This window comes from Oncorhynchus gorbuscha, linkage group LG12 (assembly GCF_021184085.1).
Source record: "Oncorhynchus gorbuscha isolate QuinsamMale2020 ecotype Even-year linkage group LG12, OgorEven_v1.0, whole genome shotgun sequence".
NCBI classification, from domain to species: Eukaryota; Metazoa; Chordata; class Actinopteri; order Salmoniformes; family Salmonidae; genus Oncorhynchus; species Oncorhynchus gorbuscha.
Window position 1 is genome coordinate 73,579,401 of NC_060184.1, and position 15,576 is coordinate 73,594,976.

Consider the following 15,576-nt stretch of genomic DNA (forward strand, 5'->3'; position numbering starts at 1 on the left):
ATGGGAGGGAGGGGAGAGGAATAGGGGGTGCGGGAGGGAGGGGAGAGGAAGAGGTGGGAGCGGGAGAGGAAGAGAGCGGGGAAAGGAGTTGAATCCTCAGACATACAGAGCTAGCCTCGGAATTTCTAAACTAGTGATTTGCTGCAGAAAATGTGCTCTAGCCCAGCGAAGCCTAGAGATTCATATAATTAAATACTTTGAACAGCCACACAATAGCAATATGTCTCTACTCTTTACTGTTTCTGATGGCCTGGAACTCGGCACCACACGCTGAGCAGTTTTTACACTGGTTTTCTCCGCATCGTAATTTTGAAGGGCCGGTTTGACTAATACGCTGTGACAGACTGGGCCAAACGTGTCCTGCTGCTGCTCCCTGTGCTGGCCGACTGAGAAGTGCATGAGCTTGACGCCCTTTCTTTTCTCTCTCGCTCTTTCTCTTCCTGGCTCAATCTTTCTGTCTACTTTTCTCTGTCTCTGTCACTCTCTCTCTTTCTCTCTCTCACTCCTCCTCTCCTCTCCACAGTGCCTTTGGCTGTCCCTACTCTGACATCAACATGAAGAAGGAGGCCGTGCTGCCCGACCGTCTGGGCGGCGAGAAGCAGATCACCTTTGTCCCAGTGCACTTTGTCCAGAAGACCAAGAGACTGTGCACCGCTGATGATCAGGAGGAAGCCACGCCACCCCAGGATGTTCCCATGGAGACCAGGTGAGGGGGTGTGATGTCATTGTGATGACGCGTCAGGGTGGCCAGCTGGCCCTGTTTAAAACGGGTTAAAATTCTTCCTTCCATCCTCACAAATGAAAGCTTTCACCCAGCCTGACATGTCAGATATAAGCGATGAGGGGAGGAGGAAGGGATGCATTTTTAGTCTTTAAACACTGTCGGTGTCGCCACCCAACTGAGATTTCTAATTGAAACTGCCTACAGCCTTGGAAGGAGGGAAGACTTGGCTAAATGCAATCCAATGTAATTTAACCATTGTCTCACATTCCACTGAAGGAACCTGATTCTGTTCTAATCTAGCAAAGGAGCAGCTGTCATGACATTTTTAAGGCTTTATCTAAAAGACATAAGAGAGGACCGCACGCCACTCTCTGCAAATTCCAAGGTGACAATGTTTCCGTCAAACGATGGAGTCGGAGACGAGGCAGATCACGTGTTGTTGACTTCTCTGTCAGATACATTGCATTTTCCCACCGTGTCCACAGCAGATACATAAGTGTTTAGAATCAGAAGTGTTTGGTTAAACGCCAACTCAGCACCACTGATCGGCTTAGTTTACACGCTGCTCAGAGGGATTTTCTGCAATTGCATTGGGTCTGCTCCATTCGTCTTGGCCCGGACGGGCTGTGGATGGCTAGCCTGCCAGAGTTTACAGTAGGAAGCTTTTCCAAGTCTAATAGCCTAACGGGAGCCGAGCCGTGATGGACAGTTTTAATATAAAACAAACTCGATTATAAACTCCGAGGCGTCTTTAATGTTTCGGATGTAATGTCAGATTAAAATGTCATTTGTCGGGCTGTTTAGAGAAGCTAATTAAAGTAATGCTGTGTTTGTGATATGATTTGGAATGGTGTCAAGTTGTGGTACCTGCCAAAGACTGTAAGAGTAGGCTGTACTAGTGGTTACTCATGAGGATGTTACGTTCAAGGTCAGCATTTGTTTTAGTGATTATCGATCGCTTACAGTACGTGAAAATGCTTCCTTAAATGTTTATTTTATTATCTCTGGTCTGGGCGTATAGTACAAAAGCAAGACCATTGGTACTCCTGCACGCACCTCTCAGTACAGACTACGGAGGCATCTCGCTGTTGGGTGTGTCTAGACACTGTTCTTACAGCATCCGATACAGTTCTGTGTTATTATTCCACTGTAGTACTGACAAAAACATGTGTTCATACTATGGCAACACTGTAACGTGTGGTTGTATGAAATTGAGCCCATATCCTTGTCTTTAGCAGAGAGCATCTTCACCTGAACTTCATGCCCCCTGTTAAACACACATGTTGATCTTAAATAATTCAAATCAACTATATGTAGACGCCCCACATCTCCTCTAAGGCTATTTGCAGTCCCTATTGATTTTCTGCTTGTGTAGCTGTCTTTCTAATGTTTATCCTCCCATTCTCTCTACATCATTCACTCTCTCCATTTTTATCCTCTCTCCCCTGCCCACTCACCCTCTCAATATCTCTCTCCCTTTTTATCCTCTCTCTCCCCTGCCCACTCACCCTCTTTATCCTCTCTCACCCTCTCTCTCTCTCCCTCTCCCCCTGCCCACTCACCCTCCCTCTCACACTCTTTCTTTCTCTCAAATGTTTATCCTCACTCACTCTCTCCCCTCCCTATGTCTCTCTCTCTCTCAGGGTAATGCTGTCGGGGTACGAGGGGGCTGCTCGCCTCAGAGGTCGCCCCCCAGCCCCCCAGGTGAAGAGAGAACCCAGGGAGGAACCAGCCACGGCTCAGGGACAGAAACTGCTTTCTCTGGGGAAGAGAGGCCGGCTACCCAGCAGGTAGACTATACACTACACCTCAGGCCATAAGACCCTTTTTTGTGTAACTTTTATTTAACTTGTCATTTATGAACAAATTCTTTATTACAATGACGGCCTACACCGGTCAAACCCAGACGACGTTGGGCCAATAGTGCGACGCCCTATGGGACTCCCAATCACAGCCGGTTGTGATACAGCCTAGATCCAAACCAGGGTGTCTGTAGTGACGCCTCTAGCACTGAGATGCAGTGCCTTAGACCGCTGCGCCACTCAGGAGCCCTGTTAGACTACTGAGCTATCTGAGCTGTTCTGAGCTGGCCTGATTGTGTATCTATGCTGCAAACGACAACGTGAAAGGTATATTACAAGTCAGCACTGTATGATTCGGGTCAACACAATATGTGCAAATGGTACTGTGAGGCCCTCCGATCTCCCTACCGTGCTGGGAAAATATGAGGTAGTGTGGTTTCACTACTCTGCATCTTCGGATAAGACCTGAACCATAGTAGTTGTTGACCACGTTGTTAGGATATGTACAACAGGTGATTGATTTTTGAGTGAGAGGAGGTCATTACTGAGCTGAATTTCTTGAAATTAAATCCGTATTCTTTTATTTTTGTTTGTAAATAGGAGGTCTAGTCATTTGTACTGTACTGTATCTTCCAAATGGCAGCCATTTTGAATTGTACTTTTGTGCGTCGGTATCTCCTCCCAGTTTAATTTCCTCCTCTGTCAATATTATATGAAAGCGTTAGGCATCTCATCTTATAGCACCACCTGCATCATCTTATAGCACCACCTGTATCATCTTATAGCACCACCTGCATCTCCTCTCTCTGAGTCAGTGTGGGACTGCTCTGCGTCTCCGTCACATCGGTCTCTGTGCTTTCTAGCAGGGCCTTTTTATACAGCTGCCTGTGCTGCCACCCGGCTTTTAGCGAGGCTCCCTGGGGCTGTTGCCGGTGGGGTTGACAGGGTGTTGATGCAGGGGCACTGATCCAGAACTGGCCCTGGGCTACACTGGCTCCACTCGCCTCAGTCTGTCTCTGTGGTTGGAGTGTGGTCAGAGCACTTCGATGCGGTGCAGATCCCAGAGACACGAGTAGGGATGCGGAGGCCAGGGACCTCGCCATACGATACTTCCCATGATACTTAGGTGCCGATATGATCCTCACGATTCTATATGTATCCAACATATTGCACACTATATGTCTTCTGCAGAGAGAAAATTAGTTTTGATCAGTCAGGGATATAAAAGTGCTGTAAACATGTTGACTGACAATATAAAAAGACGATGGAGAACAAGATATAAGATGAACAATACCGGCGCAGGTACAGCCGACTAGCGCTAGCTAACGAGTTTGAGTCAAAGTATTGATTTTATAATATAATATCGTCCAAAATAAAATTGTAACATGTAACTCTATCAATATTCTTTTTCTTTCTTCCCCTCCGTCACTAAATACGAGGCATTTGTTTATACACGCATGCACACACACAAACACACACACACACACACACACACACACACACACACACACACACACACACACACACACACACACACACACACACACACACACACACACACACACACACACACACACACACACACACACACACACACACACACACACACGTAATGCTCGATTGATTCAATTAAACCTCCAATCTCCCTAATCCCACAAAACCTATTTTAAATTAGAACAGATCCCTACTGTATCTGCAGTATTGATTCAAGTCAAACCAAATATTACCCCAAGACATTTCTAGCCAAAGTCTAAACAATCATAAATTCATAAATGAAATAGCTACAGATCCCTACAGATTGTGTTTTCATCCCTTTCCCTACCTCGGCCACTATGGTTTACCCTCTCCTGCCAGCAGACTGATGTGGTATGGGAGAGACATCCCCGCCTCGTCCAAAGCTCATGTAAACGCAAATGCTCTGTCATTACAGAGCCGTACTGTCGCAGATGTTACCTGAGAGAGCAGGAGGGAGGGAGGGCACAATAATATCATATAGAGCAAGCAGATTATAGAACCCTGCATCCTAGTGAGATTGATATTTAATGGTTTTCCCCTCATACAGCCCGCACTAGCCAGGCACACACTCGCCAGATTCTCCTGTTGTTAGGGCTAGACAGGTTCTCCTGTTGTTAGGGCTAGACAGGTTCTCCTGTTGTTAGGGCTAGACAGGTTCTCCTGTTGTTAGGGCTAGACAGGTTCTCCTGTTGTTAGGGCTAGACAGGTTCTCCTGTTGTTAGGGCTAGACTGGTTCTCCTGTTGTTAGGGCTAGACAGGCTCTCCTGTTGTTAGGGCTAGACAGGTTCTCCTGTTGTTAGGGCTAGACTGGTTCTCCTGTTGTTAGGGCTAGACAGGTTCTCCTGTTGTTAGGGCTAGACAGGTTCTCCTGTTGTTAGGGCGAGACAGGTTCTCCTGTTGTTAGGGCTAGACAGGTTCTCCTGTTGTTAGGGCTAGACAGGTTCTCCTGTTGTTAGGGCTAGACTGGTTCTCCTGTTGTTAGGGCTAGACAGGTTCTCCTGTTGTTAGGGCGAGACAGGTTCTCCTGTTGTTAGGGCTAGACTGGTTCTCCTGTTGTTAGGGCTAGACAGGTTCTCCTGTTGTTAGGGCTAGACAGGTTCTCCTGTTGTTAGGGCGAGACAGGTTCTCCTGTTGTTAGGGCTAGACAGGTTCTCCTGTTGTTAGGGCTAGACGGGTTCTCCTGTTGTTAGGGCTAGACGGGTTCTCCTGTTGTTAGGGCTAGACGGGTTCTCCTGTTGTTAGGGCTAGACAGGTTCTCCTGTTGTTAGGGCGAGACAGGTTCTCCTGTTGTTAGGGCTAGACAGGTTCTCCTGTTGTTAGGGCTAGACAGGTTCTCCTGTTAGGGCTAGACAGGTTCTCCTGTTGTTAGGGCTAGACAGGTTCTCCTGTTGTTAGGGCTAGACAGGCTCTCCTGTTGTTAGGGCTAGACAGGCTCTCGTGTTGTTAGGGCTAGACAGGTTCTCCTGTTGTTAGGGCTAGACAGGTTCTCATGTTGTTAGGGCTAGACAGGTTCTCCTGTTAGGGCTAGACAGGTTATCCTGTTGTTAGGGCTAGACAGGTTCTCCTGTTGTTAGGGCTAGACAGGTTCTCCTGTTGTTAGGGCGAGACAGGTTCTCCTGTTGTTAGGGCGAGACAGGTTCTCCTGTTGTTAGGGCCAGACAGGTTCTCCTGTCGTTAGGGCTAGACAGGTTCTCCTGTTGTTAGGGCTAGACAGGTTCTCCTGTTGTTAGGGCTAGACAGGTTCTCCTGTTGTTAGGGCTAGACAGGTTCTCCTGTTGTTAGGGCTAGACAGGTTCTCCTGTTGTTAGGGCTAGACTGGTTCTCCTGTTGTTAGGGCTAGACAGGTTCTCCTGTTGTTAGGGCGAGACAGGTTCTCCTGTTGTTAGGGCTAGACAGGTTCTCCTGTTGTTAGGGCTAGACAGGTTCTCCTGTCGTTAGGGCTAGACAGGTTCTCCTGTCGTTAGGGCTAGACAGGTTCTCCTGTTGTTAGGGCTAGACAGGTTCTCCTGTTGTTAGGGCTAGACAGGCTCTCCTGTTGTTGGGGCTAGACAGGTTCTCCTGTTGTTAGGGCTAGACAGGTTCTCCTGTTGTTAGGGCTAGACAGGTTATCCTGTTAGGGCTAGACAGGTTCTCCTGTTGTTAGGGCTAGACAGGCTCTCCTGTTGTTAGGGCTAGACAGGCTCTCGTGTTGTTAGGGCTAGACAGGCTCTCCTGTTGTTAGGGCTAGACAGGTTCTCCTGTTGTTAGGGCTAGACTGGTTCTCCTGTTGTTAGGGCTAGACAGGTTCTCCTGTTGTTAGGGCTAGACAGGTTCTCCTGTTGTTAGGGCGAGACAGGTTCTCCTGTTGTTAGGGCTAGACAGGTTCTCCTGTTGTTAGGGCTAGACAGGTTCTCCTGTTGTTAGGGCTAGACTGGTTCTCCTGTTGTTAGGGCTAGACAGGTTCTCCTGTTGTTAGGGCGAGACAGGTTCTCCTGTTGTTAGGGCTAGACTGGTTCTCCTGTTGTTAGGGCTAGACAGGTTCTCCTGTTGTTAGGGCTAGACAGGTTCTCCTGTTGTTAGGGCGAGACAGGTTCTCCTGTTGTTAGGGTGAGACTGGTTCTCCTGTTGTTAGGGCTAGACAGGTTCTCGTGTTGTTAGGGCTAGACAGGCTCTCCTGTTGTTAAGAGGAGGAACTGATGGTTAAACCCTTTGAGAAAGATTACCGCATGCCTTGAAGATTATGCAAGTTTCCTGTTAAATAAAAAAGAGAGGTGCCTAAGCCTAAAATTAGGATTGTAGCTGATCCGACCGTATTTGACAAAAACATACATTGGAGTTTGTTATGCAAGACATCTGTATCAATATTTCCTGATCTGGCATCTCTCCCTCGTGATGCAGTAAAAATAAAATCTCAGTATGCCTTTATTCTGCAGCAATGCAGCAGTCATATTTTCTCTCCTCTCTATCTTATTCTGACCATAATCTGCTTGAGAAAGGGCGGTAAAGGCATATAGAAATGACATTTTTTTATGCACAGCATGACTTTCTATAGGATTCATACATCTTTCCATGGGATGAGTGCTACATTTTTTATTTTAAAAGCCTGTTATATTAAATTAAGTGACCTTTTAATATCGACCACATGGAGAATTCAATAAATCAGGTTCATTCAGCATTTTGACTTCTATGAAGATTTTAACCCACTTAAGCTTCAAAACGTCTCCAAATTTTTACCATCATTATAAAACGCAAGTTTTTTTGTTGCTTTTACAGAGTCATTTCTGAAGATTATAATGTATTTAATGTGATGAGTGATTCATTTACGTCTGTGCCTCATTTTAAGGTCAACTTTTACGTGAACTGAACTCTTGTTTTAATGTGGTGAAACTATTCCTTTTCAAATATTTTTTTCAAAAGAAACATTGAAAATTTAATAGTGAAACCATAGTGTAAAAGTAGGTGAGCTGGTTCTACTATTTTTGTCCATTTTTGGGTGTTTTATGATACCCATAGATAGACAGGCTAGAAATGTTTTAGCGATTTCAACATTTTTATGAAGCTCGCATTCAATTGCCCCCCCCTGTTGCATACAACAAACTTCCGTTCCCCCTGTCACAATAGGATTTATGGCTGATTTAAGATGAAATCATCAACTCTGTTAGGGTCAGCCCCGTTTGCTCTTATTTGGCACTTAATGAGCACTTACTATAGTCATTTTTTAACTTAATGGGACTTGATGGGATTTTATACTTTTTTTTGTTGAACATGTGCTATTTATGACAGTGTACAAATTAGCTGAAATCAAATGTGTTTTTTTTACCAAGTTACACTTCTCAAAATGTACAGAATTGGTAGAACCACCCTCAGTCATCCGTTTGTTTACATTTTAAAAAGGGAATATATAATGAATCCTTGATTAGTTTCCTGGGCCGTCCTACAGGAAGTTCTACCCCCTCGCCCTCTTTTCGTCTCATTAATCGTTCAATGTTTGTCGACTCAACTTTAAATTGGGGAGGAGAGACCCCTCAAGAATTTTAAGTAATGAACTTGCTGCTCTTTGAGCTGATTTGCGTATTATGAAACATCAACAAACTATTCCTCTGGGATGGTGTTTGCTCAACTTGGCTGATCCTCAAGGTTATTTCTGTCTCTGGCCAGTCTTGGAAATACTGACATTTCTTCCATGGGAACTGCCTTTAGTGCCTCGATTTCAGGCTCAATTCAAAAGTACAGTTGCTACTGTACATGATGTATTTACTGTAACAGTCAAAAGTTTGGACTACACATTCAAGGGTTTTTCTTTATTTTTACTATTGTCTACATTGTGGAAATATATTGAAGACATCAAAACTATGAAATAACACATATGGAATCATGTAGTAACCAAAAAAGTGTTAAGCAAAGTAGCCACTCTTTGCCTTGATGACAGCTTTGCACACTCTTGGCATTCTCTCAACCAGCATCAGGAATGCTTTTTGAACAGTCTTGAAGGAGTTCCCACATATGCTGAGCACTTGTTGGCTGCTTTTCCTTCACTTTGCAGTCCAACTCATCCCAAACCATCTCAATTGGGTTGAAGGCTGGTGATTGTGGAAGCCAGGTCATCTGATGCAACAATCCATCACTCTCCTTGGTCAAATAACCCTTACCCAGCCTGGAGGTCTGTTGGGTCATTGTCCTGTTGAAAAACAAATGATAGTCCCACTAAGCGCCAAAAAGATGGGATGGTGTATCGCTGCAAAATGCTGTGGTAGCCATACTGGTTAAGTGTTTCCTTGAATTCTAAATAAATCACTGACGGTGTCACCAGCAAAGCACTCCCACACCACCACACCTCCTCCTCCATGCTTCACGGTGTGAATCACACATGCGGAGATCATCCGTTCACCTACTCTGCGTCTCACAAAGACACGCCGGTTGGAATCAAAAATCTCAAATTTGGACTCATCAGACGAAAGGACAGATATCCACCGGTCTAATGTCCATTGCTCGTGCTTATTGGCCCAAGAAAGTATCTTCTTATTGGTGTCCTTTTAGTAGTGGTTTCTTTGCAGCAATTTGACCATGAAGGCCTGATTCGTGCAATCTCCTCTGAACATTTGATGTTGAGCTGTGTCTGTTAGTTGAACTCTGTGAAGCATTTATTTAGGCTGCAATTTCTGAAGCTGCTTACTATAGTGATCTTATACTCTGCAGCAGAGGTAACTCTGGGTCTTCCTTTCCTGTGGCGGTCCTGATGAGAGCCAGTTTCATCATAGTGCTTGATGGTTTTTGTGACTGCACTTGAGGAAACGTTCAAAGTTCTTTACATTTTCCGTATTGACTGACCTTAATGTCTTAAAGTAATGATGGACTGTTATTTCTCTTTGCTTATTTGAGCTGTTCTTGCCATAATATGGACTTGGTCTTTTACAAAATAGGGCCATCTTCTGTATACCACCCTACCTTGTCACAACACAACTGATTGGCTCAAACAGATTAAGAAGGAAAGAAATTCCACAATTTACTTTTAACAAGGCACACCTGTTGTTTGAAATGCATTCCAGGTGACTACATGAAGCTGGTTGAGGGAATGCCAAGCGTGTGCAAAGCTTTCATCAAGGCAAAGGGTAGCTACTTTGAAGAATCTTAAATATAAAATATATTTTGATTTAACACTTTTCTGGTTACCACATGATTCCATATTTTTTATTTCATAGTGTTGATGTCTTTACTATTATTCTACAATTGTAGAAAATAGTAAAAATAAAGAAAAACCCTTGAATGAGTAGGTGTGTCCAAACCTTTGACTGGTACCGTATGTACCAGTCAAATCGGTCGACCTCTCAAGTAGAGGTCGACCGATTAATTAGGGTATTTTTGGATACCGATTTGGCCGATTTTTAAAATGTATTATTATTATTTTTTTTACACCTTTATTTAATCTTTATTTAACTAGACAAGTCGGTTAAGAACACATTCTTATTTTCAATGACAGCCTAGGAACGGTGGGTTAACGGTGGCCTTGTTCAGGGACAGAACAACAGATTTTTACCTTTTCAGCTCGGGGATTCAATCTTGCAACCTTAATGTTAACTAGTCCAACGCTCTAACCTACTGATTACATTGCACTCCGCGAGGAGACTGCCTGTTACACGAATGCAGTAAACCAAGGTAAGTTGCTCGCTAGCATTAAACTTATCTTATAAAAAACAATCAATCAATCAATCATAATCACTAGTTAATTACACATGGTTGATGATATTACTAGTTTATCTAGCTTTTCCTGCGTTGTATATAATAGATGCAACGCAGGGGGATGCTTTAACAAAAGCACATTTGCAAAAAAAGCACAGTCATTGCACGACTGTACCCAACCATAAGCATCAATGCCTTTCTTAAAATCAATACACAGAAGTATATATTTTTAAACCTGCATATTTAGCTAAAATAAATCCAGGTTAGCAGGCAATATTGCGTTCATTGCACGCAGAGTCAGTGTATATGTAACAGTTTGGGCCGCCTAATTTGCCAGAATTTTACGTAATTATGACATAACATTGAAGGTTGTGCAATGTAACTGGAATATTTAGACCTATGGATGCCACCCGTTAGATAAAATACGTAACAGTTTCGTATTTCACTGAAAGAATAAACGTCTTGTTTTTGAGATGATAGTTTCCGGATTTGACCATATTTATGACCTAAGGCTCGTACTTCTGTGTGTTATCATGTTATAACTAAGTCTATGATTTGATAGAGCAGTCTGACTGAGTGGTGGTAGGCACCAGCAGGCTCGTAAGCATTCTTTCAAACAGCACTTTCGTGCATTTTGCCAGCAGCTCCTCGTTGTGCTTCAAGAATTGCATTTTTTATGACTTCAAGCCTATCAACTCCCGAGATTAGGCTGGTGTAACCGATGTAAAATGGCTAGCTATAATAATAATAATAATAATATATGCCATTTAGCAGACGCTTTTATCCAAAGCGACTTACAGTCATGTGTGCATACATTCTAGCTAGTTAGCGGGGTGCGTGCTAATAGCGTTTCAAACATCACTCGCTCTAAGACTTGGAGTGGTTGTTCCCCTTGCTCTGCATGGGTAATGCCATGCATTAGTATTGCCTGCTAACGCTGCTTCGAGGGTGGCTGTTGTCGATGTGTTCCTGGTTCGAGCCCAGGTAGGAGCGAGGAGAGGGACGGAAGCTATACTGTTGCACTGGCAATACTAAAGTGCCTATAAGAACATGCAATAGTCAAAGGTTGATGAAATACAAATGGTATAGAGAGAAATATAATTCCTATCATTCCTATAATAGCCACAACTTAAAACTTCTTACCTGGGAACATTGAAGACTCATGTTGAAAGGAACCACCAGCTTTCATATGTTCTCATGTTCTGAGCAAGGAACTTAAACGTTAGCTTTCATACATGGCACATATTGCACTTTTACTTTCTTCTCCAACACTTTGTTTTTGCATTATTTAAACCAAATTGAACATGTTTCATTGTTTATTTCTATTTTTGTATTATATTAAGTTAAAATAAGTGTTAATTCAGTATTGTTGTAATTGTCATTATTGCAAATAAATAAAATAAAAATTGGCCGATTTCATCGTCATTGGCTTTTTTTGCTCCTCCAATAATCGGTATCGGCATTTGAAAATTCATAATCGGTCGACCTCTAATCTGAAGTAGTCTTGTTTCATACCTGTACTGCAGGGCTCACCAATCTTTCCTCAGTCAAGATCAGTTTCTGAGTCCAAAAGCAAGCCAAATCAAGTGCACCTACCTCAACAGTGCTAAATAAGTAAGCAAGGCTGTATCGGCTCTCTCTTCCGCCTCCAGTTGGAACTGTATTGAACGGAAATCCCTCCTGGCATCACCGGTTGACTGTGGGGAGAGTGGATCAAAACGGGGCAATGTGGCTGGAGCTTTAGCCTCGCCCTCGTTCTCAGATACCAACAGGCTTATAGGAGCAACAACATCCCCAACAGCGGTAGTAGGCTCAGGCAGCGGTAACACAAGCACCTGCTATTCCAACAAAACATTTAACACCAGTTGCTTAACCTCCGCTTTAACTTAACTCTGCTGAATCGATACAGAATAATAGTCAGCCAAGGTCAGTAAATCAACTCGACGACATTTGTCGAAAACCTCCCACGTAGGGTTATCCAAAAAGGATTTTCAAATCAAAAGTATCCATTTTGAATAACTACACAATAGCCAACAAATTGCAAACACTAATGCTACATAAGCTATGACGCTCAACACTGACCTAGACCACTATAACACGAGCAGCATGGGTGTCCGTAAAGACAGATTCCGGACGAGCCCCCACTTCTGTTACGAATCCCTTTGGCCCTGCAGTCTAGGGGGGAAGGCAACGAGACCCGTAACATAACTCAAAGTATAATAGTGATAAAGTAACAGTGAGAACGAAAAACCACAGACAACTAAATTACCGTAAAACACTCATGGTTTATTTTTAAACACGCGGTAAAGGGGGGGCAGGAAAAGGGGCTGAGCTGAACCCAAGGAATGAAATAATAAGTATTCAAAAACACCCCTAAGCTAGTCTACCTGCTTCAACAACAGCTAGCTAACGAACCAATAAAATACAGCGGGTGGTCCGCCCAGTTCTAACTAGGGTATTTAGACCAATTATTCCTACGTGTAGTGTATGCCCATGGGTGACATGTCTTGGTACCCCCTTTTCCCACCATCAAACAAACAGTCAAACACCATAACCAAAACAATACTCACAAGTGGGACAAAGTGACATGTAGGAGTACACAAACGAGAGCTCAAAGAGAGAGATTGAGACACAGAGAAAACAACTGAATGGGTTTTTAAACCGAGGGAAAGGGGATGTGATTGGGGAATGATGATTGTCACCTGTAAGGGGAGAAGGAGAGAAAAGAAATACACACAGGATACCTGTATCTGTAACAGGTGTGTTTAAAAAAAATTGAAATTATGGAGAGAATGCGTTCGACCGGTTTGGTGACCACTGCTGTACTGTGCTGTAGCCAACTCTTCTTTCAGAGCATTGCATGTCATCATACTGCACACTGACTACAAAACATTTGTACGGGACATTTTGACAGTCAGGCCATTCTCAAAGCCATTGTAACACAGTATATGGCTTTTCTGCATGAGCCTGACTACCCAGGCCATATCGCTCTGGTCCAACTCCACGCCCACTTGCGTTTTATTTCTTTTTCACGATGAGTCTGGATTTTCTTTCCTCCCCAACGTCTTGTATAATGCGAACACATTCTGACTGGTCCCACAAACCGATGGGTTGGGCCAGAGCCGGCCTACACAAATCATGAATTAAGACATTGGCTTTGACACTGATTGGTTAGAGACGATCCAATCACAACGACCCTCATTTTGGCATTAGCACAAATGACTTCAGGACAACCGTTTTCAGACTAAATGTTGGGAGCCGTCGATATTGCAGCAGAATTAAATTCAGGATGAGTCATCATGCAATTTCTGCACATTAATTGGCCAACTCAAAATGTTATTTCTTACTGTGGGAATTTAAGGTTAGGCCACTCTAAAATCTTTTGGGATTAAGTAACCAATACAAATGGTAAAATATTTTCACTATCTCACTTTATTATTGAAGACGTAAGTCCCACACTAGAAGAGGTGGCAATACAGTAGTCTGAAGGTCTGAATTAAAATCCTTTCAGTGGTTCTCAATAGTTTGCACTGCATGTTTACATAGGAGATAGCAGTCCAACAATTATTTTTCACATTTTCAGAAATGATCTACTTACAAACAGCAGGGTTTAACATTTCCTTTTCTGTGTGACATTTGCAGTAGATTTGATTGGGGATTCAGTTATGGTCTCTGACTGCTTCTAGATCTATCAATATCCTCTTGTAGAAGTAACGTCATCCAGGAAGAAGGGCAGAGGCTCAGTATAATCTCCTTTAAATCACTGTCTGACTGGAGATGACAATGAGGGAACTTCTCCGAAGTGGAGCAGACAGGTGTTATGCCTTTTGGAGGTTACGCATTCAAACTTATGCTCCATAGAGTAATGCTCCATAGATTTACTAAGACAGACATTCCTATTTAAGTCAATGTCATCATGTGTATATAGCCGTGTCCTTTCTAGTTATGCTACAGTGATGCGGCCCTCTATTCTCAATCGCTCCACCAGATATATTCAGGCCAGGCATCATGCATTCATTCTACTGCCTCTGAGCATGTAATTGAAGACTAATAGTCTTCACTATTATTCTACAGTGTAGAAAAGAGAAAAAAATTAAGAAAAGACCCTTGAATGGGTAGGTTTGTCCAAACTTTTGACTGGTACTGTAAGTATTCAGACTCTTTACTCAGTACTATGTTGAAGCACCTTTCACAGCGATCACAGCCTCAAGTCTTCTTGGGTGTGACGCTACAAGCTTGGCACACCTGTATTTGGGGAGTTTCTTCTCTTCATTCTTCTCTGCAGATCCTCTCAAGCTCTGTTAGATTGGATGGGGAGCGTCACTGCACAGGCTATTTTCAGGTCTCTCCAGAGATGTTCGATCGGGTTCAAGACCGTGCTCTGGCTGGGCCACTCGAGGACATTCAGAGACACTCATGCAATGTCTTTGCTGTGTGCTTAGGGTTGTTGTCCTGTTGGAAGGTGAACCTTCTCCCCAGTCTGAGGTCCTGAGTGCTCTGGAGCAGGTTTCATCAATCCCTCTGTACTTTTCTCTTATCTTTCCCCCGATCCTGACTAGTCTCTCAGTCCGTTGCACTGAAAAACATCTCCACAGCATGATGCTGCTTCCACCATGCTTTGCCATAGGTATGGTGCCAGATTTCCTCCAGACGTGATGCTTGGCATTCAGGCCAAAGAGTTCAATCTTGATTTTATCAGACCAGAGAATCTTGTTTCTCATGGTCTGAGAGTCTTTAGGTGCCTTTTGGCAAACTCCATGTGGGCTGTCATGTGTCTTTTACTGGTTGGTTCTCCTTCTGGAAGATTCTCCCACCTCCACAGAGGAACTCTGGAGCTTTTTCGGGTTCTTGGTCACCTCCCAAACCAAGGTCCTTCTCTCCTGATTGCTCAGTTTGGCCGGGCGGCCAGCTCTAGGAAAAGTCTAACTTATTCCATTTAAGAATGATGGAGGCCACTGTGTTCTTGATGACTATCGATGCTATCAATGCTTCGGAAATGTTTTGGTACCCTTCCCCAGATCTTTGTCTGGACACAATCCTGTCTCGGAGCTCTACGGACAATTCCTTCGACCTCATGGCTTGGTTTTTGCTCTGACATACACTGTCAACTGTGGGACCTTTTTATATAGACAGCTATGTGCCTTTTCCAAATCATGTCCAATCAATTGTATTTACCACATATGGACTCCAATCAAGTTGTAGAAACATCTCAAGAATGATCAATGGAAACAGGATGCACGTGAGCTCAGTTTCAAGATTCATAGCAAAGAGTCTCAAATATATTTTTTATAAATTTGCCAAAAAATCTTAACCTGTTTTCGCTTTGTCATTATGGGGTATTTTTTTGGTATTTAATCCATTTTAGAATAAGGCTGTAAT

General features: G+C 43.5%; 1 protein-coding gene across 5 annotated transcripts in view; it reads left to right on the top strand.

Annotated features, from left to right (window-relative positions):
* The window catches only part of LOC123991379 (lethal(3)malignant brain tumor-like protein 4), a 123,975-nt gene that overhangs the window by 62,652 nt on the left and 45,747 nt on the right, over positions 1–15,576 (top strand). For all 5 annotated transcript variants that reach the window (XM_046292918.1, XM_046292919.1, XM_046292915.1 and 2 more), the window contains exons 15-16: positions 524–706; positions 2,368–2,514. In XM_046292918.1, coding sequence (XP_046148874.1) covers positions 524–706; positions 2,368–2,514 — 330 coding nt within the window. The remainder of the gene's footprint in view (positions 1–523; positions 707–2,367; positions 2,515–15,576) is intronic.